Source organism: Gordionus sp. m RMFG-2023, chromosome 1 (genome assembly GCF_954871325.1).
Source record: "Gordionus sp. m RMFG-2023 chromosome 1, tfGorSpeb1-WG-v2, whole genome shotgun sequence".
In the NCBI taxonomy this organism is placed as follows: domain Eukaryota; kingdom Metazoa; phylum Nematomorpha; class Gordioida; order Chordodea; family Parachordodidae; genus Gordionus; species Gordionus sp. m RMFG-2023.
This window is the reverse complement of record NC_088775.1, coordinates 75,912,919-75,930,293: the sequence shown is the minus strand read 5'-3', so window position 1 is coordinate 75,930,293 and position 17,375 is coordinate 75,912,919. Positions and strand designations below refer to the sequence as shown.

Genomic DNA, 17,375 nt, shown 5'->3' with positions numbered 1-17,375 from the left:
AATAAGTTATTACCATGCTTTTATATTAATGTATATACAAGTAATTTATTATATTTTATATAAACTAATAAAAATATATTTCATATTTGTTCCAGGCTTATTTTCTTTATTAAAATTTACCTCCTATCTTGTAAAAATATTTTATGACTATATAGACTAAAGTAACCCGGCGGGCCAAAGGCCCACATAAAATGGGGTCTGAAGGCGAAGTCCCCAATAATTTTTTTATTCCCCCCCCCCCCCTTAGGAAAATCCTGGCTATGACTATGAACCCGCCTAAAGGGTGGCAGAAGCGATAATGCCCTTCAAAGGAGGTTATGTAATGCTAAGCCTCCATAAATCATATATAAATAGATTAATAGAATTTTCTAGCACTTTACCCTCTGAAAAAATAATTACTACTTTTTGGCAACCCTTTTGTAAAAAGCTAATTTTTCTATAATTATGATTTTTATATTTTTTTAACATATAAAATAGCATTAATTTTTTTTGCCTAGCAGGAAAGAAATAATAGTAAATTTTCATTAGTATAAAATATTATTAATTATATTTAATAATTTCTAAAAATAAATGATAAAGGTAGTATTGCCTTTGTCTGAATGTTTCATTACTTGCCATGAGCCATTAAAAAGACAATCTTCCTATTAAATCCTTTGAAAACTCTAGAATGTCCAAAAAAAATGGATTTTTTTAGATATAGTTCCATTTTGTAAATTTTAGTTAGAGTATAATTTTTTTAAATATTTTTAGATAGAATTTTATTCTTATTTGCTCATTTTAGATAGGATTATTACCTCTTCCTCGCTAATGTTGCAAATTAAAATTAATAAGCCCCCTAACCTTTTATCAAGTTAAAGGTTGAAAAAAATTAAGAAAGAATTTAAATTAGAAGAAAAGAAAACCTAAAACTAAAATAGTAATAAATATCAAAAAAATTTCCTAGCCCAGGAAATACAAATTATAAAAATTAAAAATAAATATTATTACCCCCTACTTTCGTTCTACCCCTTACCCCCCCCCCCCCCCCCCCAGATAGAAATTAAAGTACATTTCATTAGGATATTAAAGGTTTCGTACGCAACTCAACCAATCAAATCATAATAAACAATTGTGAAAAATATTAGGCATATTGTCTTGTTATCTCTAGTATTTGTTTTTTTGCGATTGAAAAATGATATTGAGAAGATTTATATTTAAGAATATACAAGTTAATTTTTATTATCTTCTAAATTATAATATTGGTATATAGTCATTTAGATGTATTAGTAAAAACTTAGATACGCAAGCGAATGAATTAGATATCGATATTCATGAGATTGAGACCGTTAAAAGATTAAATAGAGCGATGAAATATTTTTTTAAAAAATCTCAAGAATTAGGTATAACTTTAAAAAAATATCTCTATTAACCTTCTCAAAGAAAATCAAATGAAGTCTAAAACTGCTGAATTTGAAATTGGGAAAAGACATTTAGCTAATATGATGAGTTTAGACCCAGAAAGCCTCAATCAAAAATCAATTGATGTTAATTATAATTATGTAATGCTATATAACTATCTTTTAGGAAGCAATTGAGTATTTAATGCCATCAGGTTTGTTTTCTATCAAATCAAGGCCCAAAATGAAGGTTCTATATAATATATAACATAATAAACTAATAAATTATCTTAGCCTCCTGAAGAAATATACCCAAAACAAAAAGGTTTTTTTATAATTATAATTTGTTTTCAAAATTTTATTTTATTTAAAAAGAATTACAATTTGATCAAGAAGGCAGACCTTTTAATGCTTTTTATTACACAGGAAAACCAAACTATTATTGTCTAATATATGTAAAATCAACTATTACATCAGTTTGTTTAATTTTAAAGTAGGAAATAGCTGAACATATTGAGAAATTAAATGAAATACAATATAAAATGGAAAAAAAATATAAAGGAAAAAATGAAGAAAATGAATTAATTAAAAAAAAATTGTGAGTTTATTTTAAAAAATATTTCATTCAATCTTTATCTAAGAGATATAACTGGTACTAAAATACTATCTAAGGAAGCACTAGAAAAGAAATTGCTAGAAACAATATCCTCTACCCAAGTACACATAATAAAATTAATATTATTTATGCCATGTTTTTTAGTACACACATTTTATGAATAATTTTGAGCGATTATGTAATCATCCATATGCAAATGAGTTAAAAGATTTTATAATAACAAACACAGAAAAATTGGACAAAAGCAATATTTTGTTAGATATACCACCAGTAATTTATAATAAATCATTTATTTAGCTGCTTTAATGAAAATTACTTTAGCATTTTATATCCATTGATTTTTTTTAAAAAAAAATTTGCCAACCTGGCACATTAAAATATTAGAAAAAGTTTTACCTAGTTTATTAAATCTTTTTGTACATATTTTCTAGCCATCCATTTTTAATATCATCTAATTTTTTCCTGATGTTAATTATGGCTTTTATATCGATCTATTTCTACAATAACCATTTATAAATCAATTGTGTTTAATATTAGTATTGTTTATTTGCAATTGGATCATCTCACAAATAACTTGTTTAATTTTTTTAAATTTACTATATTATTTATAGATTTAGTATTTTAGTTAGATAACTCTTAAAATACAAAGTATAAGCATATCAAAAAATTAGAGATTTGTGAGGCCCTGCCTGATTATATACATATATTGCCTGGCTCAAAATTTTATATGTATGAATTGCCTGGCCTGCCTTATTAAATTTTTTGCCCAATCCATCCTGGCCCATTATAACTTTTCAAAAAATTTGTGCAGTTTATGAGCAGGGTTTTGAATGGAACAAGTTTTGCAGGTCTCTACTCTAGTCATAAAAATTATTTAGTGGATTTGACCATTTTGTTATTTTTCATAATTTTTTGGCAACTAAATAATTAAATTTGGAATTGTAAAGAGACATTTGTAAAAAATACAAAAGCATATGACTAACATTACTTTTTTAGGAAATATATATATTTTTTTTCTCTTTAGCTTTCACCATTTCTGGTGGTAAGCTCCTTCAACATCTCTCTCCACTTTATGTTATTCATACAATCTCTTTTATCTATTTTATACTTCTTTATATTGGCTCTAACTTTATGGCCCCATTGAAGTTTTGGCCTTCCTCTTTTACGTTTGCCCATCACTTCCAAACTTTCAACTTTATTTCCTATGTAGTTCATAGGCCTTCTCATTGTGTGCCCATACCACCTAAGTCTGTTTACCATTAACTTAATCTTAATGGGCACTACCTTTAAACTATTTAGTATTCTTGTACTGCTCACCTTATCCTTTCTTGTTACCCCAGCAATCATCCTCAGCATTCTCATCTCCATAGTTTGTAGACTTCTCTCGTCTGATTCTTTGGTTGGCCATGTTTCCGAACTATATAGAATAGTTGGTTGTACTATGGAACTGTAGATTTTTCCCTTTAATTTGTGTGGGATTCTTTTGTCAAGCACTCCAGATAAAGATCTCTACTTTAACCACCCTTGATTAATCTTATTCTTTATCTCTTTTTCTATTGTGCTGTTTGTTTGTATAGTGGAGCCCAAATATTTGCAGCTTTCAATTGCGGATATCTGCCAATCATTTATATCAATACTCTCCGTTTCATCTCCTCCTATCACCATTTACTCCGTCTTTTCTCTATTTACTTTTAATCCGTGCGTTTCTAGGATATTTATCCAATTCACTAACCTTTCTTTCATTTCATCCTTGGATTCGGCAAGTATCACAATATCATCTGCAAATATCATATTCCACAGGACTGTTTGAGGTATAGACTGTGCTAATACATCTATTACTGTAATGAAGAGAAGTGGGCTGAGAGCCGACCCTTGATGAACTCCTTCGGCTATTGTGAAGCCTGCTGAAGTACCTGTTGTGCTACGGACCATTGTTGTATGTCCCATATACATATCCTGTATTATTCTTATATATTTTTCGGGAACTTTTTTGTGGCGTAGCGCCCACCAGATAAGTTTTCTTGGGATTCTATCGAAGGCCTTTTCTAGATCGAGAAAGACCATGTGTAGCTTTTTGTTCTTTTCCCTGTATTTTTCACTCATTTGCCTAATTGCAAGGATAGCATCGGTTGTTGATCTTCCAGGCATAAAGCCAAACTGTGTCTCTCCTATTTCGATTATATCTCTTAATCTTTTTTCTATTATTTTTTCGTATAGTTTTAGACAGTGTGACATTAGTTTTATGCCCCTGTAATTTTGACAATTGTGTGGATCCCCTTTATTTTTGAAGATAGGAACTAGATAGCTCTGCCTCCATTTTTGGGGAACCTCTTCATTTCCAAGTATTTTATTGTACAGATTTGTGAGGCCATCATCTCCTAGTGCTTTAAGGCTTTTTATTGGAATATCGTCTGGACCCCTAGCTTTGTTGTTTTTCATATGCTTGAGGCATGTGATTATTTCTTGTTCTGTTATAGGTTGTACAAGGTTTTGACAAGGGGAGTGTTCATCGAGATGCAATATGTGGGAATTAAAGTTGAGAAGCTCCTGAAAATATTCTTTCCATCTATTCATTATTTCTTTTTCCTTTATTATCAATTTCCCATCTTTATTTTTGATTACTTTCGGAGCTCCGTTTATATCCCTAGAGTTCTTTTCTCGCTGTTTGGCTAATCTGTATATTTTATTTTGCCCTTCTTTGGTATGTAGATCTTCGTACATGTCATCGTATGCCATAGATTTGGCCCTAGCCACCGCCTTTGTAGCTAATCTCTTGGATTTTTTGTATCTTGACTTGTTATCTGCATTTTTGGATTTGTACCATATTTTATAAAGGGCTTTTTTTCTCCTGTATAGTGGTTTGTACCTCTTGATTCCACCACCATAGTTCTTTGTGTGATTTGTTGCCTCCTCTTGTCAAGCCTAGCGTCGATTTTGCAGTGTCTATTAATCTGGATGAAAGGTCTTTCCAGATTTTTTCACTGACTTGTGAGCAATTTATTGTTTCAATGTTTGCATTGATTGCAAAGGCATCTGTCATTGTTTTTAATTTGCCCCATTTGATGCATGGTTCCAGTTTTATCTTATTTTGAGTGGATTTATTTGAGATTTGTAAATCCATGATTAGTAGCTTGTGTTGTGCGGCTATATCTTCTCCTGGGATGACTTTGCAGTCTATTACATCTTTTAATCTTCTGCGAGAGATTAGCATGTAATCTATCTGTGTTTTCCTAGTACCACTTTCATATGTTATTAAATGACTGTCTTTTTTCCTATAGTAGGTGTTGGTTAAGGCAAGGTCGAAGGCTTGCGCAAATTTCAGTACGTGCTCTCCTTCATCATTTCTTTCTCCGTATCCAAAACCACCATGATGCCTTTTGTAGCTATCTCTTGCTTTCCCCACATGCGCATTTAAGTCACCACCAATTATGACTAGGTCATCCTTAGGGATTTCCATTACAGCTTCATCAAGGATAGCTCTAAAGTCATCTTTCTCTTCTTCCTTGCAACCCGTTTGAGGAGCATATACTGATAGGATGTGTAGTATTGATTGACCAATGCAGAGTTTTATCTTCATTAGTCTATCAGAGATCCTGTTGACTTCTACTACTGAAGAGGTTAGGTCTTGACTGAGGATGATGCCGACACCGTTCCTATTGCTAACAAGTCCATTATAGTACAATTTATACTCATCTCCAATCATCAAAGTTTTCTGTCCTTTCCATTTCGTCTCTTGTATGCACGCTATATCAACTTTTCTCTTGTTCAACATTGATGCCAATTCTCTCGTCTTACCTTTAAGCGTCCCAATATTCAAACTTGCCAGTCTTGTCTTCTTTGCTTTGACCTTTACTTTATTTTTCACAGGATGGAGGTCTACACCCTGCGCGTCGCATGGAGGAAACGCCCTAGCTTTCATATTCATATTTTCATTTGTGTCATTCATTTTTGTTTATTGGACAGGTATCCCGGCTGTCCAGGCCTGTCGGTGACCGGGGTGTCATCTCTAAGCTCCGAAATTCATCATACCATATGTCTTTACACATCAGTCATCGAGGAAAAACTTGAAGGAAATATATAAGCTGTAAAATATATAAAAGATGTTTCAAGATGAAGATAATTGTATATCAGATGAAAATATTACTGGAATAGATACTATTATAGGCTGACATTTTTCATACCAAAATTATTCCAAAAAGGAAGAAAAAATTGACCCAGTGCTAAATCGCTATTACTAACTCTTAGATTATATATTGTGGTAATATACAATAAATTTCCTTTAGTCCCTCTCAAAAATTAATTTTATTTTTTAAAAAGAATTAAATGTTATGAAGTGTATCGAAAATAATGAGTGAAAATTTAAGGATTATTTAAATTAGTGCTGTATTTGAACGTTTTACAAACTTTGAACTTGAACGCATTCTTTTTTTTTGACAAACGCGTTCAAATAAAACACTTTTTATTTTTATTTATTTGAAAAATAATTTAATTCGAATTTTTTAGAAAATAATCTGATATTTTTTAATCAGCTGTTTTTTCATTTTCAATTTTTAAACAAGCCATTATTATATTTTATTAATTTGAATATTATAATTTATTAATTTCAATATTATTGTTTATATTTTAATTTATAGATTAGCATAAGCATGACATGTCTATTAATTTCATCATCTGATTCTGAAAATTCAAAATCAGATGAATTAACATTACCTTGGCCCAAATATGATAAATATTTTACAGTAACATCTTATATTAAGGGAACTATTTCAATAGTGCCCAAAAAGTATTATATCTCTTCAAGTTCCAATTAAAACGACATTTGATTTTAATATAAATCATTAATTTATATAATATAACTAAGTTTCCAATTAATAATTTATTTTAGATTGTTCTAAGTAAAAATCATTAAATCTAAGTAAAAATCATTAAATTATATATATATATACATAAATAGAAAAAGGTTGATATCATTTAGAATTTTTTTTTAATGTTATTTTTTTAAATTATAATCTAATCACTATTATTTTAATCAAGGACTTTATATTTTAATTGTTGAACCCAATTTGAAGTGTAAATTTATATATTTTAGAAATAATTAACTTTTATATGATATATAAAAGTTTTATATAAAAATTATTTCTTTGAATCTACTATACCTAGGATTTTATACTTTTATTTACAATATAAAAATGCTATAAAGGATAAAATATTTTTATGATGAAGTACAGGATGGATTGGAGGAGGTCAATTTTTTGAAGCAATGGACAAAACTATAAATGTTTTTAATAAATTCCTCGTTAAAAAAGTTGTTTATTAAGTATAACTCTGCAATCCCCTCATCTGCCCCTGTTGATCGCGTCTTTAGTATAGCTAATGCCTTATTTAGTGCCAAGCGTTCCTGTCTATCAGATAAAAATTTTAAAAACACTTGTTATTAAAAATTAATAAGAATTTTTTTTTATAAATATAAATATCTTTTTATTCACTAAATTATATTGTATTTATAATTTAATTATATTTTCATAATAAAACTATATTATTTTTTAACATGAAATATATTCTGTTAAAAAATATAAGACATTTATTTATATTAATTTTGAAAAAATTTATCTTTTTTTTGAAAGTGAACTTGAACGCGTTCGATTTTTGTCAATGAACGTTGAACACCAACGCGTTTGATATTTTAGAAATGTTTACAGCACTAATTCACATACATGAAAAGGTAAATTATAAACATTTGTCAAATAAGGAAAATTAAATTTAGAATTTGAAAAATATAGGCCTCATTTTAAAACACAAAAGTTAGGGTAGACAGAACAATGGACCCGAAGCGTTATCTGTAAAAGTTTAGTTACGTTCAGGGGCAAAAATTAGGTATAAATTAAATTCTACTTTTTAAAAAAATTTGATGGGTTTATCGGGCTTTATTTTTATATTTTTATCAATATTATAAGTAAATATATAGAAAAACGTGAATTAATTTTATTGAGAAAATATACAATACACACTAACAAAATATAATAAATATGATTTACCATAAAAATACTACGTATAAATAGTGCTGTAAACGTTACTACAAAAAAGAAACGCATTAGTTACTCGTTACATCTGAAAAAAGGAAGGCGTTACCGTTACCTGTTAACTTTTCAAAAAAGGAACGCGCGTTACTGACTTTTCAAAAAAGTAACGGGCTACTCGTTACTTAAAAAAATTAAATATACAAAAATAATATTTATTTTTTTCCGACAATATATAATAAAATAAAACTATACAAAAAGAATATATAAGATCGTTTTATAAAAATATTATTCATATATTTAATTATAATATAAATAAAATTATACAAAAATAATATATTATAAGATAACATCTTTATGTAACAATTTTTTATTTATTTTTAGCAACAATTGATTTCAAAATTTTGATCAGACAAACAAGAGCGCTTAGTGCTCAACACAGCTGGTTAAATAATGGGATGTTATATATAGTATTTTAATATAAATATAATCTATAATGAAATTCTCTGTAAAATTTTGTTATTGGATAAATCCTGGCTACACCACTCTTTCATATTTATTTATTATAACAAAGTTTCTTAAAATCACTATTTTTTTATTCTTTAAATTTATTAACAAATATAGTCAAACCAATAGCAATACTAAAACAAGAAATAGAAGATATAAAAAACTCAATATAATACTTAGAATCAACACCAATATTTTGTTAATTTGGGGTTTTTAATGTTCCAGCCCAATACTGTAGTATAATGGCTGTGCCGATCCACATATTTTCACCGATCCGATCCGATATTGCTCCAAAACTGATGCGATACTGATACCGATCCGATATTTATATTGAACCAAATGTAATTAAGAAATCAATAATTTTTATGCAAAAAATCAAATTATGCATTTAATTTAATTTTTTTTATTTATACAATTAAGACTATAATTTAAAAAACATATATTTGATAATATATCCATTTTAAGTTGGTATGAATTATAAAATGTATTTAATATATAAAATGATAGTATATTAGATTTTATTTTAATAAATATGAGAGCCTCTAGATTTTCTGGCGATAAGCTTCTACGATATGGAGTATCTAAATCCCTTGCCGTACTGAAGGTAAACTCAGATGATTCCACAGATAACGCATTTTGCAAAATTATCTTTATTTTTTGTAAAATATTTCCACAATTCAGATACCATATTTAAAAATATTCTTTTATTTAAAGTATAATTACTAAAATTGGCGTTATTATTTAAAAAGTTTTAAATAATTAAAACTTTGGGTGTTCCTTTCTATTTTAATAAAAAAAACTTTTAAAATACTATAAATCTATTTTAAAAAAGAATAAAATTTAAAGGATGTTGTGCATTTGCATTGTTTAAAAAAAAATTATTAAGAAAATATTATAATAATATAAAATAAATATACATAACATAAAATAAAATAACAAGAAAAGAAAAGTAAAAAGATCGAATCGTTTTTACAGGTATCGGCCCGATCCGATATTTTTGGAAAATTCTAAATATCGGTGCCGATCCGATCCGATATTTTATATCGACACAGCCCTACTTATATTTTAATTCCATGATTAAGCTTTTCAAAATATTATTCTACTAGTAGATAGCCCGTCAAAAATGACGGGGAATGAGAATTTTTTTCTTACTTTTATGCTAGATGTTACCTGTTATTTGAAAATAATATCCAATTTTTATTCTTTTTACCTCCTGCCCTCTTCAGGCCGGGTTCAATCCATTAAAACTAAGTGTAAATACTATTGTTTGAGTAAGAATAAATTTAAAGCTTTTACTTGATAATACCAATATTATTTATTAAATATTACTGATCACTTATATCTAATATTTAATATTAAAAAAAATTCCCAGGCAAAGTAAAAAGCCATAATAATTTTGAAAAATTCTTCCAAGCCCAATGAAAGATCATAATAATTTTGGTAGTTGAGAACTGAAATAAAATTCACAATGAATTTAAAAATACAATCAAAATCAGATTTTCATGGGCCTTGGTGTTTTAGGCCAATGTCTGACCCATAATTAATAGTAAAAAAATTATCAAGCGTCCAAGCTCATAATAATTTTGAAAAATTTTCCCCAAGCCCAGCCCAATATAAAAATATTTTCCAAGCCCAGCCCAACCCATAATAATTTTATAAAAAAATTATTATAAAACCTGGCCAACCCATAGTAATTTTTAAAATTTTTTCCCAAACCTGAAGATAGGTAAATCTCTAAAAACCATGTCTATTTTTTATTCTATTTTAACCCAGCTCACCCCGACCAAGACCAACCCATTAAGACTAGTACTATTTTTTTGAATAAAAATATATTTAAATTAGCTTTTATCTGAAGGCCATATATATTATGTGTTAAATATTACACCTATGCCTAATATTAAAAAAATTCCCAAGCCAGGTCCTAGCACTTGAGAAAATTTCCTCAAACTCGCCAATGACCATAATAATTTTGATAGTTGAGAACTGAAATAAAATATATATAAAAAGTCACAATGCATTTAAAAATTACAATCAGAATATGAAAGTTGCATGAGCCTTGGTTTTTGATCAGGCCTTGCCATGTCCTCAAAAGAAATTTTCAGGCTAATTTTTAGCCCATATTTAAAATTAAATAATTTACAGGAATCTAAGACTATAATAATTATGAAAAATGTTTCTCAAGCTATGTCCAAGTCCATAATAATGGTGAAAAATATTTCCCAAGTCCAGGAAAACCCAAAATAATTTATTTTTTCTTTGGATTCAGAAAAATAGGTCTGATGTAAGGGGTTTATAAGAATTAAATCTGTCTAATATGTTCATATTTTTTTGCCATTTTATATGGAAAATTTTTCAAAATCATCAAATGAAGGGTAAATATCTGATTTACCTATCATTCTACTGGTTAGCTCCTGGTATTTATATGAAATTCATTATAAATAAGACTAAATACTATCGTTTGAGTAAGAATAAATTTAAGGCTTTTACTTGATAATATCAATATGTTAAATTTACTGATCATTTATACCTAATATTTAATATAAATTATCAGGTAAGGTACAAAGCCATAATAATTTTGAAAAATTCATTCAAGCGCAATGAAAGATCATAATAATTTTGGTAGTTGAGAACTGAAATAAGACATTTAAATAATCATAATGAATTTAAAAATACAATAAAAATCAGATTTTCATGGGCCCTGGTTTTTTGATCAGGCCAAGCCCAGACCCGCAAAACAACTTGTTTTAGGCCAATGTCTGACCTATAGTTAATAATAAAAAAATTATCAAACGTCCAAGCTCATAATAATTTTCCCCAAGCCCAGTCCAACTTATAATAATTTCATAAAAAATTTTTTCAAGCCTGGCCAACCCATAGTAATTTTCAAAAATTTTTTCCAAACCTGGAGATAGGTAAATTTCTAAAAACCATATCTATTTTTTATTCTAACTTAACCCAGCTCACTCCCAGACCAAGGCCAACCCATTTAGACTAAGAGTGAATATTATTTTTTTGAATAAAAATAATATTTAAATTAGCTTTTCTGAGGGCCATATAAATTGATATTACACCTATGCCTAATATTAAAAAAATTCCCAAGCCAGATCCACGCACTTATAAAATTTTCTTAAACCTGCCAAAGACCATAATAATTTTGGTAGTTGAGAACTGAAATAAAATATATAAAAAGTCACAATGCATTTAAAAATACAATCAGAATATGAAAGTTGCATGGGCCTTGGTTTGTGATCAGGCCTGGCCATGTCTTCAAATATTTTCAGGCCAATTTCTAACCCATATTTAAAATTAAAAAATTTTTTGAAAAATGTTTAGCAAGCTATGTCCAAGTCCAAATTAAATGTGAAGAATATTTACCATGCCCAGGAAAACTCAGAATAATTAATTTTTTTCTTGGATGCTGAAAAATAGTAAGGGGTTTTATAAGAATTAAATCTGTCTAATATATGTAAATATTAATTAGGAAAATTTTTCAAATGAAGGGGAAATATCTGATTTATCTATCATTATATGAAATTCATGAATACATATTAAAGTACCATGCTGAAAATATGTTCATCCTAATTTAAATTTTAAACAAACCATCACCTTTCCAAATGATTTATTATTTAGTTACAAATTATAAAATTAAATTTAAGAAATTGATATTAAATTACAATAGAAAAAATAAAAAGATATTTTAAGTTATCAAATAATAGGTTAACTACAAATCATAGTCAAATTATATATAAGTAAAACAAAAATGTTATACATTTCATCAAAAATGTTATACATTTCATCAAAAATGTTATACATTTCATCAAAAATGTTATAATAAGTTAATACATTCTACAATTATGAAGTTATGAAAAAATATACAACACTATATTATAATAGATTGAATTATTTAATGGTAGTTGAAGTATTAGTAAGTGGACAATTTTTACAAAATTATTTAATTCTTTATTTTTTCCTTCAAAATATTATGCTAATAATCTCTGCAATTTCTCTTGGAATATCTATCAATTTTCTCTTAAACCATACAATAAATATATTACAATAACTCAGATCGTAACATTAAAAGGTGCTGGAAAATAATGATCTACTATATGTCAAACAATATATATGGTTAAAAGAAAATATTGATGCAAAATGTTATTAATTTGTGAAAATTTTAAGGATTTTTTTAAAACATTTTGGACACAGCTTAAAATAAAATTTTAGTTAATTATTATTCAATACTTAAAATTATAAAAATAAAATTTGGTATCTATTCTATCTCCATTGGAATAATAATAAAAATGATTATTTTAGAAAGGAACTATTTATACACATGAGTTTCATATAAAACCTACACTTATCATAAAAAATTATTTAAATGCTTTTAAAACCTTCATAAATACTCTTTTAACTTCTCCCTTAACAATCAATCTTAATTGTTATGTATACCTAATAAATTAAGATCCTGGATTTTGATCCTTGCCTCTAAATAGCCAATGGATACCACCACAGAGTTTGTGACACAATCAGGTTGACTTCATTTGATCTAAATTTATGATAGGAGGTCTTTGTTTAAAAGAGTATTTATGAAGGTCTTAAAAGCATTTAGATAATTTTATGATATAGAATAATATCTCATAAAAATAAAATTTGGTATCTAATCTATCTCCAGTTTTGAAATAATAATAAAAATGATCATTTTAGAAAGGAACTATTAAATATACACATGAGTTTCATATAAAACCTATCTAAATAACTTTTCTTTAAATCCAAAAAATTTATTGAATAATTAACTAAAATTTTATTTTAAGCTGCATCCAAAATGTTTTAAAAAATCCTTAAAATTTTCACAAATTAATAACAACATGTTATGTTCTACCTCCCCCCCCCCCCTTGTCCCGTACAACTTATTTCTTTTTTTTCTCTACTTGTTTCATTTGTTTTCCCATCTTCCTTTATTTTGTTATGAAATTGATATATTATACCTTATTTTTATATTGCATTTGAAACTGGTTCTTACCAGTTTCATGAATGATTGTATCGCGATTAAATAACAACTTTTTTTCCTCTATGTTTTAAAAATTATAAAGGTTGAAAACAAAACACCTTTTAGATCATTAATTATTTTCGTTCGTTTGAAAAAAATTGATATTTTTTTTGTAATTTTACTTTGTTGAATAAACTTTGAATTATTTTAACTACGTTGTCCAAGTGATTTCATGACTAAATTGATAAAACCCGCCCCCCTGGATCCCGTCATCGACCATCCCGGACCCCCAATCACGGACTGTATTTTTCCCATTCAGACTGGGGGATCCATCGGTCCAAATACTTCACTACCACTTTGGACACATTTAAGTTTTAACAAAATTAAAATATTCAAAATGTTTATCAAAGTATACTTAACAAAATTGTTTTACCCCTAAATTCTAGACATACTATGACATTAAAACTCTCCTTTATTCTACCCAGTTTGATTAAATATCGTTGAAGCCAATTTTATCTGTAGGTTAACTATATAATCTATAAAAAATTTAACCTTCATTAACGTTTTCTATAATTTTATGAAAATGGTAAAATGTGTTATAAAATTGAATGAATGTTAAGGTTGCTACATGATTATTATTGGATCTATTACCCTATAATCATTTTTATTGGACAATTTTTTTTTAAAAGAACAGTATTGGCTAAATTTGATTGACGTTTTTTGAGGATTATTATTTGTTAATGTTTTGCCATGGCTCGTAGTTTGCCGTATTGGTGAGGAAGATGGCTTAGCGATGGTGAAGAAGTTCTCTTTTCTTTGCTCAATGTGGTTTCGTTTTTGAGGATAATGTTGTAATTTCCTTGCTAGTAGTTTGCCGTAAATAACCTGAAAAAAAACGTGTAAATTGAAATTATAAAATAGAATTTACTGTAGTTGGTGAGGAAGATGGTTTAGCAATGGTGAAGAAGTTCTCTTTCCTTTGCTCAATGTGGCTTCGTTATTGAAGATGATGTTGTAATTTCCTTGCTCGTAATTTACCGTAAATAACCTGAAATAAAACGTGTAAATTGAAATTATAAAATAGAATTTACTGTTGTTGGTGAGGAAGTTGGTTTAGCAATGGTGAAGAAGTTCTCTTTTCTTTGCTCAATGTGGTTTCGTTTTTGAAGATGATGTTGTAATTTCCTTGCTCTTAGTTTGCCGTAAATAACCTGAAATAAAACGTGTAAATTGAAATTATAAAATAGAATTTACTCTTGTTGGTGAGGAAGATGGTTTAGCGATAGTGAAGAAGTTCTCTTTTCTTAGCTCAATGTGGTTTCGTTTTTGAAGATGATGTTGTAATTTCCTTGCTCGTAATTTACCGTAAATAACCTGAAATAAAACGTGTAAATTGAAATTATAAAATAGAATTTACTGTTGTTGGCGAGGAAGATGGTTTAGCGATGGTGAAGAAGTTCTCTTTTCTTTGCTCAATGTGGTTTCGTTTTGAAGATGATGTTGTAATTTCCTTGCTCGTAGTTTGCCGTAAATAACCTGAAATAAAACGTGTAAATTGAAATTATAAAATAGAATTTACTGTAGTTGGTGAGGAAGATGGTTTAGCAATGGTGAAGAAGTTCTCTTTCCTTTGCTCAATGTGGTTTCGTTTTTGAAGATGATGTTGTAATTTCCTTGCTCGTAATTTACCGTAAATAACCTGAAATAAAACGTGTAAATTGAAATTATAAAATAGAATTTACTGTTGTTGGTGAGGAAGATGGTTTAGCAATGATGAAGAAGTTCTCTTTTCTTTGCTCAATGTGGTTTCGTTTTTGAAGATGATGTTGTAATTTCCTTGCTCGTAGTTTGCCGTAAATAACCTGAAATAAAACGTGTAAATTGAAATTATAAAATAGAATTTACTGTTGTTGGTGAGGAAGATGGTTTAGCGATAGTGAAGAAGTTCTCTTTTCTTAGCTCAATGTGGTTTCGTTTTTGAAGATGATGTTGTAATTTCCTTGCTCGTAATTTACCGTAAATAACCTGAAATAAAACGTGTAAATTGAAATTATAAAATAGAATTTACTGTTGTGGTGAGGAAGATGGTTTAGCGATGGTGAAGAAGTTCTCTTTTCTTTGCTCAATGTGGTTTCGTTTTTGAAGATGATGTTGTAATTTCCTTGCTCGTAGTTTGCCGTAAATAACCTGAAATAAAACGTGTAAATTGAAATTATAAAATAGAATTTACTGTAGTTGGTGAGGAAGATGGTTTAGCAATGGTGAAGAAGTTCTCTTTCCTTTGCTCAATGTGGCTTCGTTATTGAAGATGATGTTGTAATTTCCTTGCTCGTAATTTACCGTAAATAACCTGAAATAAAACGTGTAAATTGAAATTATAAAATAAAATTTACTGTTGTTGGTGAGGAAGTTGGTTTAGCAATGGTGAAGAAGTTCTCTTTTCTTTGCTCAATGTGGTTTCGTTTTTGAAGAAGATGTTGTAATTTCCTTGCTCGTAGCTTGCCGTAAATAACCTGAAATAAAACGTGTAAATTGAAATTATAAAATAGAATTTACTGTTGTTGGTGAGGAAGATGGTTTAGCGATAGTGAAGAAGTTCTCTTTTCTTTGCTCAATGTGGTTTCGTTTTTGAAGATGATGTTGTAATTTCCTTGCTCGTAGTTTGCCGTAAATAACCTGAAATAAAACGTGTAAATTGAAATTATAAAATAGAATTTACTGTAGTTGGTGAGGAAGATGGTTTAGCAATGGTGAAGAAGTTCTCTTTTCTTTGCTCAATGTGGTTTCGTTTTTGAAGATGTTGTTGTAATTTCCTTGCTCTTAGTTTGCCGTAAATAACCTGAAATAAAACGTGTAAATTGAAATTATAAAATAGAATTTACTGTTGTTGGTGAGGAAGATGGTTTAGCGATAGTGAAGAAGTTCTCTTTTCTTAGCTCAATGTGGTTTCGTTTTTGAAGATGATGTTGTAATTTCCTTGCTCGTAATTTACCGTAAATAACCTGAAATAAAACGTGTAAATTGAAATTATAAAATAGAATTTACTGTTGTTGGTGAGGAAGATGGTTTAGCGATGGTGAAGAAGTTCTCTTTTCTTTGCTTATGTGGTTTCGTTTTTGAAGATGATGTTGTAATTTCCTTGCTCGTAGTTTGCCGTAAATAACCTGAAATAAAACGTGTAAATTGAAATTATAAAATAGAATTTACTGTTGTTGGTGAGGAAGATGGTTTAGCGATAGTGAAGAAGTTCTCTTTTCTTTGCTCAATGTGGTTTCGTTTTTGAAGATGATGTTGTAATTTCCTTGCTCGTAGTTTGCCGTAAATAACCTGAAATAAAACGTGTAAATTGAAATTATAAAATAGAATTTACTGTAGTTGGTGAGGAAGATGGTTTAGCAATGGTGAAGAAGTTCTCTTTTCTTTGCTCAATGTGGTTTCGTTTTTGAAGAAGATGTTGTAATTTCCTTGCTCATAGTTTGCCGTAAATAACCTGAAATAAAACGTGTAAATTGAAATTATAAAATAGAATTTACTGTTGTTGGTGAGGAAGATGGTTTAGCGATAGTGAAGAAGTTCTCTTTTCTTTGCTCAATGTGGTTTCGTTTTTGAAGATGATGTTGTAATTTCCTTGCTCGTAGTTTGCCGTAAATAATCTGAAATAAAACGTGTAAATTGAAATTATAAAATAGAATTTACTGTAGTTGGTGAGGAAGATGGTTTAGCAATGGTGAAGAAGTTCTCTTTTCTTAGCTCAATGTGGTTTCGTTTTTGAAGATGATGTTGTAATTTCCTTGCTCTTAGTTTGCCGTAAATAACCTGAAATAAAACGTGTAAATTGAAATTATAAAATAGAATTTACTGTTGTGGTGAGGAAG

General features: G+C 28.4%; 1 protein-coding gene across 1 annotated transcript in view; it reads left to right on the top strand.

The window, feature by feature from the left end:
* The first annotated feature begins 1,065 nt into the window (after positions 1–1,065).
* LOC135931621 (small ribosomal subunit protein uS9m-like) overlaps positions 1,066–17,375 on the top strand; it is a 48,324-nt gene continuing 32,014 nt past the window's right edge. Inside the window, exons 1-9 of the mRNA XM_065468858.1 lie at positions 1,066–1,207; positions 1,250–1,379; positions 1,420–1,523; positions 1,564–1,626; positions 1,671–1,701; positions 1,752–1,831; positions 1,874–1,974; positions 2,018–2,093; positions 2,137–2,262. Coding sequence (XP_065324930.1) covers positions 1,172–1,207; positions 1,250–1,379; positions 1,420–1,523; positions 1,564–1,626; positions 1,671–1,701; positions 1,752–1,831; positions 1,874–1,974; positions 2,018–2,093; positions 2,137–2,262 — 747 coding nt within the window. The 5' untranslated portion in view covers positions 1,066–1,171. The remainder of the gene's footprint in view (positions 1,208–1,249; positions 1,380–1,419; positions 1,524–1,563; positions 1,627–1,670; positions 1,702–1,751; positions 1,832–1,873; positions 1,975–2,017; positions 2,094–2,136; positions 2,263–17,375) is intronic.